The sequence below is a fragment of the Athene cunicularia genome (genome assembly GCF_003259725.1).
Source record: "Athene cunicularia isolate RWA chromosome 1 unlocalized genomic scaffold, athCun1 chr1_part1, whole genome shotgun sequence".
Taxonomy (NCBI): domain Eukaryota; kingdom Metazoa; phylum Chordata; class Aves; order Strigiformes; family Strigidae; genus Athene; species Athene cunicularia.
Genome location: NW_020799091.1, coordinates 25,239,236 through 25,261,796, shown reverse-complemented (window position 1 = coordinate 25,261,796; position 22,561 = coordinate 25,239,236). Strand labels below are relative to the sequence as shown.

The 22,561-nt window shown below is 37.0% G+C and overlaps 1 protein-coding gene across 1 annotated transcript; it reads left to right on the top strand.

The window, feature by feature from the left end:
* The first annotated feature begins 511 nt into the window (after positions 1 to 511).
* ALG5 (ALG5, dolichyl-phosphate beta-glucosyltransferase) lies at positions 512 to 22,321 on the top strand. The gene is made up of 9 exons (XM_026850098.1): positions 512 to 679; positions 1,934 to 1,980; positions 2,654 to 2,722; positions 3,937 to 4,029; positions 5,561 to 5,674; positions 6,937 to 6,996; positions 10,168 to 10,319; positions 19,760 to 19,845; positions 21,059 to 22,321. The coding sequence occupies exons 1-9, from the start codon at positions 541 to 543 to the stop codon at positions 21,169 to 21,171; spliced, it is 873 nt and encodes a 290-aa protein (XP_026705899.1). The 5' UTR covers positions 512 to 540; the 3' UTR covers positions 21,172 to 22,321.
* Positions 22,322 to 22,561: the final 240 nt, after the last annotated feature.

The window sequence follows — 22,561 nt, the reverse complement described above, 5'->3', positions numbered from 1 at the left end:
CTGAAATACCGTGCCAAGTTTGAGAAGTTTGACATCTGGAAAGCGAAATTTCGGGGCCCACCAACAGTTCCACGTCCATGGTGTTCTCAAGTACTCCAAAAAACAAATTCTGTAGATTGATTTTAGCCGTGCTTAACAATGATCAGAGCCTCACATTGGCCAGCACATACGGCTCATGAGTAGTGCTGTTGATTTCAGTGGCTCAGTGCAGGATCAGAGGTAGCACCAGCCTGCGTGGTAGAGATCACTTGGGGAAGGAGCGATGGGGCTTGGACCGCAACTTTGGAGGCATCTACGTGCTTCGCAGTTGGAAACAAGAAGCCAGTGGTGCGGCCAGTGGTCAGAGTAGGTGAAATGGTGTAATCAAATGGCATGAGAAGGGTTTGGTCCTGTGTGCTTTGGTCAGTGGATAAAGTATGGTTGGTTGTTCCTTCTAGCACATTCAGCAGCTAGATAAACCAATAATAGAATGCTCAACAATTTTTCTGATCTCTTTTTCGTCAATAGATTTGTGTGATTGCTCATGTAACTGCCAGAAGAATGCCAACCCTTCACCGACATGAAGAAGAGAAATTCTTCGTAAATGCTGAAGGCAGGAAAGAATCTGTACCAAGCATACATGATCCCCCTACAAGGGAACTCTCTGTTGTTGTGCCTTCATACAATGAGGAAAACCGGTGTAAGATTTTTCTTGTTTTGCGAAAAAGAATAAAATCTATCTGTTATTACTGTAATAATGCAGAGGTCAGTTTATGTTAGCAGTAGATTCTGGCAGGCCAGATTATGTATCTGATTTTGGACACAGTTTCCAGAAAACAGTCCAAGTACATTGAGTTTCAAAATTAAGACACTGTGTAACTTGATTTCTGCTGCTAAAAATAGCATGGGTCACTTGTAAGAATCCTCTTTATTTTAATGAAATCTAGGAGAATGGCTGCTCATTGCCCCTGTAAATGCTGTAAGGCAAGAAGTAGAAAAATACTTATAAAATTAATTTGAGAGCTTCCCACTCTGTAAACAAGAGCAGCAGCTTCAACAAACAGGAAAAAGGATGATCTCATGGCTTTGTTTGACTTGGACATATATATGAGTACCTGATGCAAAAAAGTGAAGGCTTTCAGATGCGATAGAAATAATCAAGCTCTAAAGCTGTATTTGGTGTTGACACGGTAGCACACATTGTCATTCCTTTTCTTGTTAGTAAAAATACTGAGCTGTTTGGGATTCCGTTAAGAGAGGTGTTGACAGTTGAAGTATATCTTTAATACAAGGTAGGTCTGGCCCTTCTTCATGTTCAAGGCATTCTTCAGTCCTGGTTCTCATACACCTGTTTTCATTATGCAAGGTCTTAATATACTTCTTGGATTTTCATTCAGCTGTCTCTCTTTGGAGATCGAACGGTCACCTGAGATGTGCTCAGGGATGAATATAGACTGCAAAGACAACTGTAAGGTTGAATGTCTTTGTAATCTGCAGATAAATCAGCTGCAAAGGTAGTGCCTGTTTGTTGGCTGAAGCATCGTGGCCAGCAGCCTTATTAAGAGAAGGCCTTGTTGCCTTCTGTGTCAGCTTGCTTGGATAGATAAAAGTCAGTGCTGGTTTGCAGGGTCAGTCATGGAGAATGTTTTTTTGCTGTTGTTTTAATATTGTGTAGAGAATTACATAGTTCAAAATGAAAAGTTTTTTCTTTCTTCAGAAGAAATGTCTTTATCCTGTCTTACGTGTGTGATTTTCTTCAGTGTTCTTTCTGCATTCAGAAAGGACAGCACTTAGAGTTGCAGGTGCTGAATTTGTTTACTGAAAGTAGTGTGGTATGAAAGAGGTAATTTGCTCAGCTTTGCTTTGTGGTTGTTTTCAGCTTGCTTGTGCAGGTGCTTTTTGGTGAATTGCCTGTTATAATCTACTAATTTTCCCTCTTCCACTTCTTCTTTAGTACCTCTTATGATGGATGAAGCTTTGGATTATCTAGAAAAAAGACAGGTATTTTCATTTTTCATTCAAAATTCATTATGTTTCTATGTGTTATGTAAAAATAAGTCCGTGATCTATTCAATTTGTTATTTTGGTATATGTTAAAAAAGTATTACTTAGCCACTTAGAAGTAACACTCTTGTGTCTTACCAGTTATTTTTAGATTGACTGCTGGAAGGTATATTTTAATTAAGTAAAAATTTAATATACTACTACATGATGAAAAATCTTTGTATGCATATCTCTCCAAGACAAAGATTAAGGATTAACCATACATTTAGCTTTCTAAACCAAATCCTGGTCTGTTCCAACAAGTTTCTTAAGCATCTGTTTTTCATTAGAATTTTTATTCTGAGTAAGAAGACCATTGTGAAGGTTTGAGGATTTTATTTTGTTTGGGTTTTCTTGATGTTGTTCTAACCTTTCATCTTTTCCAACTAAATTGATTTTTCAGTTCTACATAGCAGCTGAGGAGAACTGACAAGCTGATGTAATGGAAGGCATATCAAATGTGGAAAAATTCTTTAATTATACTATCTTAACAAATTTACTGTATCATTGGTGTATGTTGGCAGCCATGAATGAGTTAAAAACTGCTAGGGAGAAAAGAATGCTGATGTTTGTAAGACCTACTACCTACTTAAGTTGGATTAAATGCATTATTTCTGGTTTTATTTTCAAGAAACAAGATCCTTCATTCACTTATGAAGTAATAGTTGTTGATGATGGTAGTAAAGATCAAACTACAAAGGTAAGAAAAAGAAGTGTCTTACCAAGTAATTGGAAGTATGGATTTTTGTACTGCATTTATAACAGTGGTTTGCATTAAAATTTGGTACTTTAAATAGTTGACAATTAAAATTCATGTTTCTGAATACTTCCTGTCATTGTTCTGTATGCCCTATGGATGTCACATACACACATGCACACATATATAATTCTTTTGCAAATACTGATGTTCTTGATAGGTGGGGCTGTGACAGCCATTTTCCTGCAGCTGAGATTCTAAAAATTCTGATCTTAACTTCAGAATTTTCTTATGAAATACTCTACATGTGCATAGTGATGTGAATATGAATTTGAGGCAGCTAAAAAGCCTTTTAAAATAGATGATTTATACTGTGATTGACAGAACATTTAACATGTGTAGTTCTTTCCCATACCCCTCATGGCATTGTTCATATAAAAATCCCAATTCCAGTAGTAGTGGTTTCAAAATAGTACTGCATTCTTCTGCTTTGACTTTGATGTATGTCACTGGAAAGGAAGGCTGGCCAGCTTGAGGGTTTTTTTACTACTGCTTGGAAGATGTTTGAGTTAGCTATTAAAATGAATGTCACTTTTTCACTTATTTCCCTTAAGCTTGTCCATTAAGGATTCGTTGTATATATTTTTTTGACTGTTTTGCATACCTTCTGGCATAATTTCTAACTGAGAACACTGTGACCATGGGCCTCTGGACTTACAAGGACGAGACAAACTCTAGAAAAAATTAGAAGAGAAAAGTCATGCTTTTTCTTCTCCACAACATGGAACAGATCACTGTGAATTTTGTTTAAAACCACACATAGGAGCAAGATGATTGAGAAATAAGTAACAGTAGTAGAAAATTGGTTTTCTTTGATTAACTATTGGTGTTGTATAAAAGGTCCATAATAGTATGATATAAATCACATTACTGTTGAGTTTTTTGGACTGGGTGGGTGAATGGGGTTTAGAATTGCTTGGGTTCAGAATATGCTGTTCTTATTGAACGTGACTAGGTTGTCAGTCTTCTTGTGTTGACTGTGAACTGGTTTTTATTTTTCCAAACAGACTCCAGCAAACACTGGAAATGTATTTGTGCTGACTGAAGTGGTTATAGCTCTGTGCTATTATTTTTTTTTTAAAAAAAGGGTGAGCAAATGTAAACTTCTACCTTGATTCCTGTTTTTGTTTTATGCTGGTTTTTTGTGTGTCTATCAGGTTGCAATGAAGTACTGCAAGAAATATGGAAGCGACAAAGTGCGAGTGCTTTCTTTGGTAAAAAATCGAGGGAAAGGAGGAGCAGTCAGGATGGTAATTGATACTTTCATCTCCTTCTCTGTCTGAACTACCTGTGCCCAAATATATCGATTGACATTTTGAATTCAATATATTAACATAATTATCAGAAAACTGAGTATAGGTTCTATAAATTAAGGCAAAAACTGTTTTCAAAATAAGCGTATGTTAGATCTTGGAAACAGTATTTTCTTGCCAGGAAGATCAATAGCAAAGATTTTATTTTATATGAGAATTCAAAAGAAAAAAAGTTGACTTGAATTTCATGTTCCTTTTAACTCCACTTAGAAATAGATGTGTTTAAAAAAACCCAACCAAACAAAAAAAATCCCACCTTTTCAGATTAAAGTGAAGTTTTTGTTAAGAAAGTACAGCTAAAATTGCAAACCTTGCTTTCCAGGTCATAGTTGTGGTTTTGAAAATGTCAAAAGAACTCTCTCATCCCGGAAAATTTGTGTTTGTTGAAGCCCACTTCTGTCACCCACACTCAATAGTAGAACCAGAACAATTTATGCTTTAACATGCTAATTTTCACATAGATATTATAATAAAATCATAATGTTCTAAAAATAAAGTAACTGTTACACACTTAGAAAGAACATTTTTTCATAAGATGAATGACACTTTTATGAAAAAGGGTAGTATCATTTATGGGTTATCAGTGACTGTCTTTATATTTTAAGCTCTATCTTTAATACGTCCATTTAACTTCTTTTATGAAATGTGAGGAACTATAATGGAGAGAACATGAAATTAGAACATATGGAGCTTTTGTAAAAAATATAATTTCCAAGTTATTCCAAGAGAAGGAGAGTGATTCTCTATGTGATATATTTTTGCACTGCAGAGTGTAGAGTGGATGTATATACCACTGGTTCTTTGTCAGGTTTCTCCAAAATTGCATGTGCTTGGTTATGAGAGTACTTTTGGCAAACCCACTGCTAAAATTGTTTTTCTGTCTGGACCCCTTGAAAAATTGCCAAGATGTCTGATGAAGAATATGGCAAAACAAGCTGTGAGACTTGTGTATCAGAAAATTTTTGCAGTGACTTAAGACTTATTTCTCGAAACTAATTTAAGATTCTCTCTTGAATTCTCTTGAACAAGTGTTAGGAAATAATAGCACTGCATCCTCCTTTCCATAGCTCAGATAACAAAGAAAAGCTATCCAGTGCAGTGGCAACTACTAATCACTGCTTCTTTGTGCTCCTCTGTAAAGCCACTGTAGCAACTTGTCTCTTGAGATTTTGGTTTTGTAAAGCTTTTAGTTTGCAAGCTTCTCTGAAGAGAGATTGTTAGCCTTTCGTGTTCATGCATTGTCTGTCACTGTGGGACACTGCTCAGTGTGTGAAGTCTCTAGATGCTATGACAATATAAATTGATAAGTTGTTGTTAGTAGCAGAATATTAAGACTCATCTGTTGTGTTGCATCTTTGAGATACCACTGTTCTAGTTAATGCATTAGGTTTCTGGAGTGCCTTGAAACTAATTTAAGACAAATACCAATTTCAAAGGTATTGATTTTTATTGATTGTTTTGATTGCAGGGTGTCTTTAGTTCTCGGGGGAAAAAGATTCTTATGGCTGATGCAGATGGAGCTACAAAATTTGCAGATATTGAAAAAGTAGAAGAAGGTCTAAAAAATCTTCAGCCATGGCCTGTGAGTATAAATTTTCATGGGTTTAGTTTAATACACATGCATACAGATTGATTTTTATCATTCTCTTCAACTTGAGTTTTTTCACATCTGGTTGAAGATTAGATGTGAATTTAGGAGCTGCAAGAATGATCTGTCAGAAGGTAGCTTCCACAGAGTTCTTACATCCTTTGCGTTCACTGTGCCTATTTCAATGCAGTACATAATGTTTTATTTACCACTCTTCCTTTGAGGTTGTTCCACTCTGTATAAATACCATGTGTTGCCTATTCAGATAAAAACCAATTTTTTCTCAGTTAACTGTTTTGTGTTTTCTTTTTATCTGATGTCATCCTATGTACCTTTTAGGTTGCATCTTAATTTCACCCTATTTCATAATGGTTCTCTTTTTTTCAGAGTTGTTGGTTTAATGACAGTATTTGGAAGAACTTTTATTGTAAATAAAAATTCAAAACCCTGTGGAACAAGAGCTCCTTCCTGCATATTCATTCTCTTTCAGGTGCTTGACTTGAAAGAGCTGAGTCTTGTTCTCTGCTTGTGTGTAGATGAGTATTTTCCCAAGGCACTGCGAGGGGTGTGCCCATGTGAAGGGCCGCAGTCTGGCAGTGCCGGACCCCCGGTGCAGGAGCTGCCGGGATGGTGTTTCCTCCCCTGACACTCTCCATTACCAAGGCATAACAACAGCAGCTGCTGGGTTTCCAGCATCAGTCCCACACTCTCAAATATAGTCAATTTTAGAGATTTACTCTGAGACATAGTAGCGTGAGAATGATTTTAAACCTTTTGTTTTGATCATGGTTTTTTATTTAATTTGAGATAATTTTTTTGGCTGCTACCGTGGCATTTGTTTTGTTTGAAAGTATATCAGTGCAACAAGTACTTTATTCTGTTACCCTTCCACAGTACAACATTTAGGGAAAACATACACTTTAACATTACGTGCCTAGGATGAATGCTTATCTGTGCCGTTTAACACATTTACTGTATGTATAACTCAGAGGAGCAATGTAAGTTAAACTGGACCTGAATAAGTTGCAGCAATTTGTGTGTACCATATGCAAAATGCAATAAAGTTTAGATGATCTGTTAATTGTAGAAAAGACTGATTTTAGCCTCAGAATCTAACAGTAGAAAAAAGGCATCTACAGGAAGCAGAAAAGTATACTGTTTTGAAGTTTTTTATTATACAGTTCTCAACACAAGATTCCACTGATTCAAAAAATGTCAGTTTAAGTAATAACTCTTTAATTTGTATCCCTGTGCAGAACCAGATGGCTATTTCCTGTGGTTCTAGAGCTCATCTGGAGAAGGACTCGATAGCAAAGGTTTGTTTCCATTTCCTGCTGTGTATTAATACTCAAATACTCCCATTATTTGATTCCACTCTACAGATTTTACAATTAAACTACCAATGTTTGTAAAAGAATGAAAGCTAAAAAATAGGAAAAACTTGTCATAAGTGTAGCATGTGCTCCATCATATACAAAGGGTGTATTCTAGATTTCAGGCACTTTCAACTGGTTTCAGTTAGTGTTCCAATTTACGGATTTAATTTTCTTAGTTGAGAACATCTTACAAGCAGAGCTTCTAATCTCTGACCGAATTGTTAGCTAGTAACCAGTACTAGAGTTGGAGTGGAAGGCAACTGATGAGTTAATTTTTATTGATTCTCTTCCAGTGCATGAGCTTGATCTGCAGATCTTGAAACCTGTTTAAAATGAGTTAGGGATAATTAGCAGTAAACTGTTTGAAGAGTATCTCAATTTGTGGGAAAGTACTGTAATTTTTCTGCATTACTCATAGTAAAATTTTTGAGTTTTGAACACACGGACAGTACTGTGCTGTGTGTGGCTTTTGTGGAATAAACAGTGATGCATGGGCGCAGAGTCTTATCTTGCATCTGGTTTTCTGATGTCTTGGCAGACAGTAGTTGACAAAGCACAGGCATGGAACTTATATTGCAACAGACACATTGCTGGACTAATTTTTTCAGCATGATTGGATGCGCTTGTCATGTTGAATGTCTTCAAGAGTAAGCTTTGTTTACACTGAGTTTAATACTTGAAATTATTCTAAAATATATACACAATTACTAAAATAGTTACAAAACTTCAAAAGAAGTTACACTGGAAATATTCAGCCCCTGGTGGATCTTTAATATTTTTCTTCTGGTTTATCAGGTAGTATTGGAGTGTTCACTGGAAAGAGTTCTTGTAAATATTGCTGCATGTATGTTAGCATCCTCACAAAAAAAAAAAAAAAAAAAAAAAAAAAAAACAAACCAACAAAATCTTCATTATCAAAAATTAAGATAAATCTTTGACATGGTACTTGCATGCTTGTAGCACAGAATATGCCATTTTCAGTTGTTTGTTATCTGTGCAACCAGTGTATCTTGGAAATGTTGCTACTACATGCAGCTGGTAAATTTGAGCACAAAAAAATGCTTCACTGTGTGGACAGGTACAGAGTATAGATAAACTTTCTTCATTGCATTCATATTTCTTTTAATCTTTGAAGGTCTTGCTACATGAGGGAGAGAAATTGTAACAGGACTTTACCTTTTAATGCAAAAGTACAATTTTTAGGATGTGTCTATCCTTTGCTTCCTATTTCTTCCCATATTTCTGACTTTTTTGGTAAAGCAATCACCAACTGGTTAGGTAGCACTGCTCGGTTTGAAATATGTAGCCCATTTTCCATTTTATCACCTGCCTGTCCCTAGATTGGAAAGGAAAGACTACCTTTACCGCATTGGGAAGAGACTGTTGTGTAGTGCAATAGGTATAAAAAAAATTACAGAACATCTTTGAGAAGCTGGGATTTCTCTCTGGGCTTAGTGACATCCAAAACAGTAGAATAAAGAAGCCAGATAGCATTTATTATGACCAGAATTTCATTCTTAAATTCAGTCTCAAGACATCAAGAATTCTGTTGTGCCTCTAGAATTTTTAATGTGCTATAATTAATCCATAGCATGACACGTATAAATAGTCATAGGAGTCATTAACATAACCTAGGAACTTTTCTTTGTGAATTACGTGCACAGTTTCACTGGCTGACATTCATGCAGCCTCTTAGGGCTTCGTTTTTGGGAGCAGTAACCTTGTGTTCTTGGTCACACAGTGGTTCACCTTCACCCAAAGAGCCAAAGAATCCTCTCCAGCCCCACCATTAACCTAAGGCTAGAGCACTTTGAGAGTCACAAGCAATGAATTTGAATTTACTTAAGCCAAAGGCTATTACGTAATAAGTTGAGCATCTTCTCATTTTTCAAGTGAGGTTTGAAATTGTTAGCTTTAAAGGCATGTCTTATCACCCAGAGATGCTTACCAGTTAAATTGTTGGCTCATAAAGATTTTTTGCATTGTATTTGGCTTGCAGTCTTAGATACAATCACTTAAATTGAGCTTTAGACCAGCAGTGAGTTTAGAAGCCATTTGTGGATTGGGTTTCTAATTGTTTAGGAGCTGTCTTGAATAAAAGACTATGAGGGACCTCTGGAAACCCAGAGTCCAGCCTCTGGATTCCATGGACAAACTTATCTGTATGATTTATCATGTCAAGAACTACATTTGTGAAAGCAAAAGAATAAAAAGAGGTGACTCTGTACCTTTGCTGGAAATATAAAATGAAATATTATCTTACACCGCAGCTGTTACTTTGATCCTGTTTTTACTTGATCCATCATATACTGCAAAAAAGTGCATTCTCTAATTGTATTTCCCTTAAATGCCTTAACGCGGCATGTGCAAACTCTGGAGATCATTCAGTCTTGAATGAAAGAAGTGGTTGACAAACAACAAGAGATGCTCCCATTTGGGTTTTTTTATAATATAAAACATTTTTTTAAAATTTTTTGTCAGAGTAGCAGCTGGCACCTGTTCATTTTTTAGGGTGCATTCTTAGGAATAGCAATCTTTATGCAGTCCTGATGCCTTATTCTCCATTGTTTGTCCTGGTAACTTTTGAATTTGTTGGTCCTGTTCAACCAAATTTTAGGAAAACAAGAAGAGTAGGTAGAGGGAAAAAATAGCTTGGAAGTGTCCCGTGGAGTAGAGCATGTAGCATGCCATCCCCTTCCTCCTTCACTCTCCTTTTCCTGGGGGTATTCTCAGAGAATCACGCAGGAGATACTGTGACTGTCCCACTCATTAATTGAAATCCAGGCGCAGGTTCCTGCTCCACTTCAGTCATTATCCAGACTGAAAAGCTGCTCTGAATTAGGGAAGGCAGAAAAAAGACCTGGGACTTCTCATATCCTAGAACAACATCCTAACCATGTGGTTGAGTGGCAGATCTTTCCTTTTCAGCTGTAATTTTGTTTCACTGTAACAAATGAAAAGTTCTGGGTTTATTCTGGTGCAAAACAAAAACATTTTACAAACTTTGAAAACTGTAAAGGAACAGGATTATTGTCCTGTAATCCAGCTCTGTTCAAACACTTCACTCATCATTTGGATGAAACAATCTAACTTCTTACTTTTTGTCCACAGCGCTCTTACTTTCGAACTCTTCTTATGTATGGGTTCCACTTCCTTGTATGGTTTCTCTGTGTCAAAGAAATCAGGGACACGCAGTGTGGATTTAAACTGTTAACCAGAGAAGCTGCCTCACGGACCTTCTCAACTCTTCATATAGAACGCTGGTAAACTCTTTCTTTTTTTGTTGTGGTGTTTTTCGTTGGGGTTTTTTTTCTGATTAAACGTATCTGAAAATTTAACTTCAGTATTGCAGGTGCAGTCTTAGCTTATTTTCTTGGTAGAATGTTTCATGAGAGAACTATTGATAGATCTCATTGATGTAAGACAGTAGAAAATGATGCATAGTCTTTGAATTACTTCAGAGCTCTCTTTCATTATAATTTAGCTACAATGGTTCCCTTAGGAGAGTGATACAGTCATGATTACTGTTATGGGACTGAAACACTTTTTCCACACAAGTACCATAATTTCTGTAAATTTCCTACACCACAATTATTGCTGAAAAGACTGGTGACAGTCCTCAGGCTTAATTAAGTATAATCAAATCTTTTCAAACTATTGTCTTCATCCAAGAAAATCTTTCATGGGCTACTGCTTGCTGACAGGGAACAGAATTACTGAACAATGTTCTCATATGAAAATGTGTGTAATCCTACAGTTCTAGTCAATTCCAATACATGTAGTTTTAGGTTGAGTTTTGGCAGTGCTAGTTGAGCTATATTGCTCCTCCATAACAGAGTGCAAAGGGAGTGTTTGGGTGCACAAATCTGGGGCAGAACACGGAGCTTCTGTTCACTTGAATCCAGAACTGCGAGCAGTCAGCGTTTGCAAAATTACTTTCCTTGCTGAGCGGTTTGCTTATAGCCCTAACGAAGACTGTAGCTTAACCAAAGACATGATTGCTGCTGCTGCCTCCAAAATCAAACCTGATCTATAAAGTTCTGTAAATTTCTTTTACAGGAATTTTCTAAATACATGGTTAAACATGTATGCTTAGCCCAGAAGTGCACATCTCAAAATTATCCTATTTAACTTCACTCTTTAAATGAAGGGCTTCAAGAAGAAATACTGAAATACACGAATGAGGATAATTAGTTTAATCTGTAAAAAAGCAGTCTTCCATCTTACTCTGTTGGAAGATTTTTAATATAATTGTACTAATTGGGTGGATATATTATGCAAAGCGTTCAGTTTTTTCTTTTAAAAATCTTAACAAGCTTTCTTCAGCTACTCAGATTCTTTAGCAACAAAGAAAGAGTAAAAATAATTGTGCTGTACATTGTCATCTGTACCCCATTATCCATGAACAGAGTCAGTGAAAGAGGGATATTGCTAACTTACTTTACAGTAATTATACTGCTAGTGTGGAACACACTGGATCTTCAGGTCTTGGTGGGTTAATTCATTGTGCTTATATGTACTGCTATAAAATTAGTCTTCTATTCTTGCTCTTCTGTTTACAGTACTCCATAAACTAATCTTCTTTTTCCTATTTGTGTGAAATTTACTGGTTAGCGATGAATAAAGTTTGGTTTTTTTAGTCAAGAAATGAATAACTCAGATTCTTCCAATAAACAGCTCTTCAGATACTTCCAAGTCACAAATTTGCCTAAAACAACAATAGGGTTTTTTTATTTGGTTTAATTTTCTGCCAGAAGAGAGAATATATTGCCTGCTTCTATCCTCATCTGTCCTTCAGGCAGTCCCTGTGCTTCCCTGCCTTTATTTTCATACTTACTGGCTACTTTCAGTGAAATCTGACAGAAGAGTAGAGATCTCAAGACGGAAAGCTTTAACAAGTTTTATGGCAACTGAAACCCAAGTAGAGGAAAAAGACTCAGATTATTGCTACTGCTAAAGAAAAAGCCAAAAAAGCTACAGTATGAACTCAAAAGTTGCTTTATCATCAGCTTCATGGATAGCCATTCAGCATATGTAGCAAAGCTGATGTTTCAGTGCACAAAGCAGAGTACTGGCCCTTTCCCATTTAATATTCATAAGATCTAGAAAAACAACTGGAAGATGGGGAGGTACAAACATGTGGGGAAAGTGGGTATATTGAAGGAAACAGTAGTCCTAGGTGAAATGTCTGTGGTGTACAGACAGTTGGGATAATTGCAGTAGGAAATGATACAGGGACATCAAACATTCATCCCATAAAACCATACGCTGGATTTCTTTGTATGTGGTAGTGGAAGAATCTGCAATAGCCCAATAATGGAAACTTCTTTTAAACAAAAACTTGTCTCCTGATACTTTCCGTTGCATAGCATGTATGTAAAAAAGAAAGTAAAAACTAGTTAGACATTGTGCCGTGGAGGTTTTGTACATGTCATGAGAAGGAAGATGTAAGAGAAAGAAATAGTAGTGAGTATTATATTTCTGCTTACTTGGAACACTTAACTGGGTCACAGAACAACTTATTCTTACTGAGACCATCAAGCAGGGAGTGGCAGAGAAACTATTATCCTGATATTGGACAAAAGGCTCTGAAATCTGGGTTTATTATCACCTCTGCATCACTGCACTGGAGCTATTTGACATCTGAATAAATTCTTGATTCTTTTTGAATCTCAAAATCCCATTAGTGAAGTGCAGCTCTGTTAGGTATTTAAAGAAGAATTCAGTTCACTGTGTTCAGTGCCCAGATATTCTGGTAATGGAGGAGAGTGATGGGGAATATTCAGCAAACAAGCAACATTTAATAGGATAAAAGCCATCTGAGAGCCAGCACCCTAGTCATTGAGTCTGTCAAGGGCTCCCCTGCTGCTGAACCAGAGCATGTGGTGAGCTGTTGAAGAGAATGAACAAAAATTCAGTTTCTGCAGAAGCCTCATCTGTCCTGTCTGCTCAGGTTTTGTCAGGCTTAGATTTTTTTGAGGTCCTACAGTATTAAGTGAATGCTTATCTGAGGACATAATAAATATTTAGACTAAACTTTAATACATATTTACTCATGATGTTAATATAAAAATTAATATAAAATTGGCTATCTTATAATTCCTGCCCTGAACTGTTAAACTTACTGCTCAGTTAGAACATAAATACACACACACAATGGAGAAGATTTGCTTCATCACATATAGAGTGCATCTACTTATCATCTAGCATTCCTTCTTAGATAATAAAAAGGACAATTTTAGGGTATAATTAATTTCATCCTAATATAAGTCTCTAAAATATGCCAGATGAAGTGCAGCTGACAAATGCGTGTTTCCTGCCCTTGACTATAAAGGGACTCTAGATAATTTGTAGAGAAGGAGCTATCTCTACTGTAGATGACTGAAGTTCATCAGGGTAAATTCGACTCACAGTGTAATATAGGAAAGAAACATCTGCCAGGTTGCTGGTGCCTGAACTGCATCAAAAGGATAAACTAGTCAGTAAATCCCGGAAGTAGTGGGTTAGAAGAAAAACTACTGAAGCAATTTTGTATCAAAGGCAGCTCTCTTCCTAGGCTGTATAGGCAGTGCCCGTTGTATACAAAAAGCCCTGAGAATTCTTCCGTTCAGATCAAGGAATCCAATAGTGTCTTTGCAGAACGGGGGGCACCAGTGCTGAATTAGTGCTGGGTGGTAGGAGACTGCCCTGAAGTGCTGGATAGTCGGTACTTCTCCAAAAGGCAGAAGAATACGTATTCAAGAAATAATACAGGTTTTATTTCTGTGTCTCTGAGCAGGCTGATAAAATACCTCACTGTTGTGGTTTGAGCCCAGAGGGAAACTGAGCACCACTACTTCCCCTCAGCACTGGGAAGGAGAAAATGAAGCAAAAGGCTTGGGGAATCAAGATAAGGACAGGGAGGCATGGCTCCCTGTGGAGACCTACAGTCATGGGCAAAAGACAGACTCGTTAGGGGAAGAAAAAAGAATATCACTTTAATTCAAACACTAACCAAAAAAACCCAGACCGTTACTACATCTTAAAAACACCTCTCCCCACCCCTCTTTTCTTCCCAGGCTCAGTTTTGTTCTTGATATATCTACCTCCTCGCCCTCAGCAGCATAGGGGTAAGGAATGGGAGGTGCAGTCAGTTTGCTGCTTCTTCCTCCCTGGGACCGAGGGGAGACACTCTGCGTGTTCTTCTTCCTGCTCCAGCATGATTCCCCTCTCCCAGGAGACAGTCCTCCATGAACTTTCTCTGGTGTGAGTTCTTCCCACGGACTGCAGCCATTCCTGTGATGCTCCAGTGTGGGTCACCCCGCCATGCTGCAGTCCTCCTAGTGCTGGACTACAACAACAGGGACTTTTTCTCCCCTCAGAGCCCAGGCCTCCTTTAAGTGCAGCCACCTGCTCTGGTGTGGGGCACTCCACAGGCTGCAGGTGGGCATCTGCTCCACCAGTGACCTCCATGGTGGCTAGGGGGTGGCCCTGCTGTCTCACCATGGGATACAGGGCGGTCTCTGCTCTGGCACACTTCCCCCCTTCCTCCTTCCTTCCACTGACCTCAGTGTTCGCATGGGTGTCCTCACAACTCTTCCTCACAAGTCCCCACCCCCTCTCAAGTTCACCTTCTTAAATATGTTACCACAGAGGCGCAAACACCGTCACTAATTGGCTCAGCCTTGGCCAGAGACAGGTCCAACTTGGAGCTGGGGGAGTTTGAAGAAGCTTCTTTCAGGGGCCACCACTGTAGCCCCTTCTCCTGTTACCAAAAACCCCACTACACAAACCCAGCACGCTCACTCAAAGAGCAAGTGTCAGGAGCATAGTCTTTTTTTTGGAAACTGAACATCTTACACTCTGGTAATAGATATGTCAATGGAAGCAACATAGGTATCCTGCTGCTAGGCTGGACAGGCTGAAAGATTTCTAAGTGACTGTATTTAAATAACTATCAGAGACACCAAAAGTAAATGCATGGATTTTTTTCAGTGTGTCACCAGCATCACCAATAAAATGGAATCTTGTGTTTCCGTATTCACCTTCCATGTGAAAAAGAAGGGGACAACATCAAGACCTTCCTTTATATGATCTTATGTGCATCTTTGACAGTTTCAGTATTAGTTTAGTCATAAGGAAATAACCCAATGTCAACTTTATTAAGAATGAAAAATTAATTGCTTAGACCTTCGTTTTTTTCTGCTTTCTTACTGTTCTTTCTGTTACAGTTGAAATTGGATTGAGTATCACCTCTTTAATGTTAAAAATGCTAGAAAGCTGAGACCACAGTTCTCTTCTTGCTATGCTGAATTTGATTTATAAATACTTATATTTAAGAAATCCTGAAAACAAACTGAAATATACAAGGAAAATACTGTTTTATCATTATGGTGATAAAGATCATGTAACACTTTTTAGAGAGAACAAGATATTTCCTAGAGTATTTTTTAAGTCTAACCCTAAAGTTTAGAAAGGATTTGAAAACTAATCGATACTGGAAAATGTTTATATATTTGAAACTAAGAAATCATGCTTGCGTCCTAAACTAGCTTTTTCTTGTGAGTGTTCTTGTTGAGTTTTTTGTTCAACTGTCTTTTGGAGAGCTTGCTGTGTATATGTGAATACAAACCAAACATTCTTGAAATATACTTTCTAAATAGCAAAGTTTTGACATTAGTTTGAAATGAGAGCAACCTTTTGAAGAGAGAGCATATGCTTTATGGTTTAGGTTCTGAATCTGATTACACCACTGATACATTTTTCAGAAATGGACAGAGCACATTTTTTAAATTAAAACTACAAATTAAAAGGGATATTTTAAAAACATAATAGAGACAGTTGGAATTACTCGCTTTCCGACTCCAGAAGAAGCATCTGCAGTCCCGACCTGAGAAATTTAACTGTTTATGTTAAATTTTAATGCACAGGGAAAAAAAATGAAAAATTTAAGTGGTTTCAGTGGCAGAATTTTCCTATCCTAAATTTGGTCATTGATTTCTTCTAACTTTAAAAAAAAAAATCATACATTTTCTTCCAACCAGAAAATGTCTTTTCTTACCTAGGGGAACTAGACATAACAGCAGTTACTATCCTACCTAGAATATTGCTAAAATGAGGGGAAATTTAAAACATAATTCTAATACTGGTTTGATTGACATACTTTTGTAAAGTGACAATTTATAACGATATTACACTACTCACCAGATCACTGATTAGATCAAATTGTTGCTTTTACTTTTGTCTATAAAAATTGCCTTGTGCACTGAACAAGCCATGCTGTTTCACATTGAGAACTCGAAAGTTCAATATAAAAAAATTAATGTTTCTCTAGTTTGTCACTAATCCCTAAATGTGAATCTATATAAAAATTACAGAAAAATAAACATTCATATTGCTACAGAGTTCCCAGTCCCTTGGCATTGTAGACCAACACGAGCAGTGGATTGAATTGTTTTTTCCTGCTTTTGTGCACAACAAGTAGAATTGTTTATGCACATCTAATCAACACAGAAATATTTTGTTGTTATAACTATGTCTGTTTTGTCTTGTAAAAAAATCCTGCTCCTGGCAGACATATGTGGACTTCAAAAGCCCTGGTACAGCTAGAACAGTACTGTCAGTCTAACCCTCTTGACATCCTGTTTCATTCGTAGATCACTTTGGCCATTGAAAGTTTTCTCTGCCCCCTAAAAGTTTCCTGGAATAGCATATTTTGGTTGTAGAAAAGTCCTAACTCCAGTGAAAACAGTGTAACTGAAGGCCTAGTTTTGATAATTGGAACACTTAATATTGGACCTGCAAAAAAAGAGTCCTAGTGCAATTTTAAAATACAGAATAATTTTGCAGGATAGATAATTCATAAGCTGAAACATTTTAAGGTAACACCAACTTGGTGTTCAGTTGAATTTTAGCCAGCATCATCTGAAATTGTAACTTAACCAAAAGTACTCCTTGGCGTAAACACACATGGAGAGGTTTTTCTGTATTTTACACTTCATGTTTGTGTTAATTAATACATAATGGAGACACTATTAGAAATAGATGAGGAAATTGTTCCCACCATATATTTTTGGGTGTCTAACTTTGAGGTGTACTGAAAGGTGGTGGGGAACAGGGAAAGTAAAAAGGAATCTGGTCAGTATATGACAGAAGTCATTCGCCTTTCAGCTTTGAATAGAGTTGTTTTAATTTTAGGATATGTTCACTGTTACGCAAGTGGAAACCACATGTAACAATATTAGTGTTCAACCTGATTAATTCTTCTGCTTTTAATCTTTTACTTTGAGCATTATAGTTGACCAAGCTATTTAATGTTGTTGTACTGTGATGTATATGCTGAAATTCCAGCAATCAGTTGTCCATAGCAATTGTTACAGTAACTATTAGTTCACTAGGCTAATGCTTTATGTAGTAATATTTTCAGAGCAGCTCATATAGTATAATTCATCAGACAATTATTCTGTGTCTCTTTAAGATTTTTAGTCAGTTAAGAAGTAAGTATTACAAAATTAGATTTAGTCTTAATACACATGACTCATAAACATCCAAAGGTGAATACATGCGTTTTTTGGCTTACAAATGTAAAATGTCAGCAAAAAAATTAAATAATACACCTTCAGTAAACAAGACCATGGCATAATTAATGAAATAATATTCAACCCTCATTGAAAGAAAACAATGAAATGGCAAGGCTGCTTGGAGCAGATTCAGTTCACTGAGGTAAAAATATGCCAACACTGATTCTTGTAAAATTTTTTTGTGACAGTTAAAAGGCCTGTATCCTAATCAAAATCGGATTTACAAAGTGTTTCTAAACTCTCTACACGCAATAACTGTAGTGTCTGTAGATAACCTCTGTTTATGCTGCCTTTGCATGTTTTAATGCTGTCCAGAGTGATATCAGATAGCTCTCCTGTAACATACAGGTACAGTGCAGATACAGGTTGATGCATGTTTGGTAGTGATTTCACCAGCAAGACAGCGTGCTGTGGTCTGTACTTCAATGGGAACCTACACGTATGTGTCATACCTAAGTGCACATTTCAAAGTGGACTTCTGCTGTTACATTCATTAATAGTTTTGCAGAAATGCACTGAACTGTTTAAAAGGAGAGAGTGCCTTGAAGGAGATAACATTTGAACTTGGCTAGTAACCTGCCAAAGTACATCTTTTTGTCTGCTCTTGATCACCTGTTTGTCCCTTTCTGTAGTGTTAAATGGGATTACCAATGACCTGAATTCAAGCAATCCTTGAAGGATGAACAGATAATGTTATTTTCTTCAGTCTCAAAATATTTTTTTTTTCATTTCAAAAGAAAATTGTCCTGGACTTAGCAATGAGAATTTAAGGAGATTCTAAACTTATGAAATGATTAAAATAAAATGTGGACTACTGTTGAATTGTACTGGACTGCCTCACAGCTGCATTTTCAAGACCTGTGTAAACTGGTTTGGAACATCTGTTCCACTGACTTCAAACTGGAAACCTTACCAGCAGCTTGGTTAAAACATTTCCAACCTTCAAGGTTTAGTTCCCTGGGAACAAAACTCTTGTGTTTGAATATGTATTGAATCTAGTAGAAATCAGATGTGGATGGCCATTGACAGTTTCTTCCAGACTAATATTTTTTTAAAGCTTTTTATTGGGGGCGTCGTGAGGGAAGGGAGGCTGTTTATCTTAAATTCCAATTACTAGAACTAATTTAAGAAACAAGAACACCTGTACTGGCATTTGAAGACTACAATGAGGGGAGAAAAAGACTCATCAATCAATAAATTTAAGAAATTTAACCGCAATCTTCATAATTATGATTTGCATTCACCCTTATCAATAGTAGCTACTGGTAGTTTCATATGCTGATTTCTTCATCAGCATTACAAGCTGTAGTTGCCAAAACACTTTTCTAATATCAAAAGCCTCAGTGTTCAGAAGGCCCACCTGAGCATGCAGTTGTAAGAATGAAACACACAAACAATTCTCTGTGAGGAGAACTAGGAAGATTAAAGTGTATTTTGGACAAACTCAGCAAGGAGGGGCAACTGACTTAGAGCAGTATCACTTCCCCAGTTCATTTTGCTGCACAACCTGCAAACAATTGTGCCGTCAAAAAGGACAGGTCTCTCAAGAGGGTTTTTCTGTTGTACATTAAATGGTCACCAGATAAAGTGCAACTGTTGTTCAGGTTCTGTTATGCACAGTAACTTAAATGATTTCTCACTTCTGTGCTGCTACCTTTATTGTTGACTTAGAAAGTACAAGGAAAAACTATCAGATCAGCATAGTGCCATAGCAGGTAGGCATCCCTTTGATGAAACTACTAGAAATGTAGATTGATGTAAAGCCACAGCAGGTATTTCTCCCCTTTGTTGAAACTACTGGAGGTGTGGATGGACACTACGCATTGACTGCTTGACTTTTGAAAATGTTTAAATCATAATTGTGCCAGAATGAAAAGTGAGCAGTGGTCTGAACACAGTGTGACCTATACCTTCAAAAACAGGACACAGTGAAGTATTGTTGCCTATATATTGGCTGTGTTCTGAGCTGTTCAGTCAGGAAAATTAATTTCCCTTTCATGTGCATCTGACCTGCAGAGCATTGGTATCAACTTCATAACTGAACACCAACCTCCTTAAATCAGACTAGGGATTTAATTAACAGTCACCATCTTTCTTCTGGAAATAAGTGTGACTGTTATTTGCTATTTCCTGTTCTTCTTCAGGGCGTTTGATGTGGAACTTCTTTATATAGCTCAGCGCTTGAGAATACCTATAGCAGAAGTTGCTGTCAACTGGACTGAAATTGAAGGTAGGGAAATTGCTTATATTCTTGTAAGATTCCTTACATGTCAATCCAAAATAAAATATCTGAGGGTCTTCTCATATTTTACCTAGTTTTGATAATGCACAGCTGCCTTTCCATACAAATTTTGAATTTCATGCCCTTGCCAGCCTTCTGCCATGGCATGGTACAGGAAGAGTAGGTAAAGAGGCAGCAAGGGAGAGAAGCTCTGTACTCCCACTGGAGACAAAGGTAGGTATTATACTGCTAGGACAGAGCACCACTTTGGCACATCCTCTTCCTGTGATGATTAATATGCTTGATTAATAAAAATATTGTGGTTGTAAAACACTGTGCAGTAAGTCTGACCATTATTGTTTATTGATTCAACTCCATTTCACTGTGTCTTGCCTTCCAAAATTTTCAGTCCACTTATTAAGGCCTCCTCTAGGGAACCCTCTCTTCTTAAGATGTGATGTTCTTTTAGACCTGTAGGGAGGTCTCTGTTACTGGGTTACTGGGAAGTATAGCTCCAAATATATTTCTCCATAGCAAAGCCAGCTTAAGAGGTACTGCTTTCTTCTGCTTACTTCTCCCTCCCATCAAATGCAGTTCATTCTTTTTTTTCCCTTTCAAGTTTTTTTCTTTTTTTAACCAGAATCTCTTTTCCTCAACACAACCCCTGAAGAACAAAAAGTATAATGAACTGCAATGCTGAGGAAGGGTGCGAGTAGAGAACATCATAAACCAACTTTACTAGAAAATAAATGTTTTCTTTCAATGCAGTTCCACATGTATATTGCACCTAACACAAGCATTAGCAGAGATGGAAGAGGGCTTGGTTTCATAGTGTGGGTTTCTTATCTTGCCTGAAGATTGGCACGTTCATATTGCTGTAAGACAGTGTGGTGGTCCTCTTCTCTAAAGTTGCTAAGAAATCATTTGCTTAATTATTGGTGTTCAGGTTCCTATTTACTTGAACAAAGCCTTGCTGCAAGAAGACTGCATCTTGTGACATACATGAAATCACTGTGCTCCTTGCAATCTAGAATCTCCCACCTATGGTATAATGTAATTAATAAAAAGCAATGACTTTTGCAATATAAATTTTTATTTATGTTTAGGTTGTGGGGTTGAATGTGCTGAGAATGCAGAGGTTCATGACTGCTTAGATGTGTGTCTTGCCAATGCTCATCTTTTCTAACAACATCCTTCTGATTTTCCTCTTCATTGATCACAGGTTCTAAGTTAGTTCCCTTTTGGAGCTGGCTGCAGATGGGCAGAGATCTTCTTTTTATACGACTGCGATATATGACTGGTGCCTGGCAGCTTGAAACAAGAAAATGTAATTAGGTTATTTACATTTTCCAAATATATTATTATACTTAATGGAACATGAGAACAGTTTCAATCAAGTGAAATGGTGATGAAAGCTGAGGTAATTCTTCATTGCTCCAGTTGTATGTTTCATTTTTGCAGCATGTATGTGTTTTATAAGATTGTCAGGAGGGAATTTATACAGTGTTTTCAAAAGACAAAGCATTTCCAGAAAGATTTTCTTATCTGATAATCAGGGGTTTATTTTATTAAATAGTAGCTTTAACATACACTCAAATAAATATATCTGCTTTTGTCTCATCATACATTTGGAATTTCCTTATATGTGTTAAAAAGAGACACTCTATTCTACATTGTGCAATACTGTTGTGAATGACCACAACAATTTGTTTCTGTCATGTCTGGAAATGTATGGCCATATTGCAACTAGGAGTTACCAGTCATGGTTCACACTGATGCATGTTTAAATTCAGTGTTATGGGAAACATTAATGGGTTTTACTGGGTTATAACAGTAATATTCGTAAGGCTGTTTTAAGAACTTTCAGTAGTCTCTTGACATTCCAAATATTTCTGTCTGAAGCTGAAATTGTTTGAGGTCAAACTGCATATTGTCTCCAGACTCTAGAAGGACCAAGACAAAGCACATTTAATTTTAAAATGTTGTCTTTTATAAATATGTTTTGTACATACGTACTAATTAATACTGCATGCTCAAGGCTACAAGTCTTTGGCATCTACAAATCTGTTGTGAAAAGGGTATGGAAAGCTAATACAGAGCATACAAAAATGAGATCCAGTGTACACTGGGGGCCTGTGCATTAGCAATGCCAGTCTGACACTGTCAAGCTTCAAGTGAGATCGGAGGGTGAGGGAAGGGTCTCGGATCTTTCTTAGTAATGCCCTACTCTGTTACAGTACACAAGTTTCTGTAGTGCTTTCAGAACAGTTGTGCATTGCCAACAAACTAAGCCAATCTGTCTTTTGAAAACGTGTACAAATGTGAACAGATTTAAAGAATGAACGGTATATGGTTGTACTTTCACATATGATTTCACTGGTGATTTTTCTTATTCCTTCTGCAATACTGAGTTTTGCTCTTGTTAGGGTTACCTCAGTTTTCTATAAATTGAAGTGTTGGAATAAATTCTCAAAAAGTATCTTCAGTTTGATTTCACAGGCTTTATTCTCTTGCCTAGTCCACATACATCTCTATCACTTCTGCAAAGTCAATCACATGATTCCTCCTTGCCATTGCTAGAATAAAATACCAGCTTCTCAGTTTTTGTAAAGTGAATTTCCCTGATCAAACCTGGACAATGATAGCTCTACCTATAATTAAAGTTGCCAAGCAAATCTTAAAAGCAGATTCCTAAAATTTTCCTCATGTCTTACCTTAAAATTGA

Bases quoted from the DNA above. Each gene is read 5' to 3' on its own strand.
- ALG5 (XM_026850098.1), top strand. From the start codon at position 541: ATGCCAACCCTTCACCGACATGAAGAAGAGAAATTCTTCGTAAATGCT. The intron at 4,030-5,560 runs GTAATTGATACT...TTTTGATTGCAG, and splicing joins AAGGAGGAGCAGTCAGGATG to GGTGTCTTTAGTTCTCGGGG. The intron at 19,846-21,058 runs GTAGGGAAATTG...CATTGATCACAG, and splicing joins CAACTGGACTGAAATTGAAG to GTTCTAAGTTAGTTCCCTTT.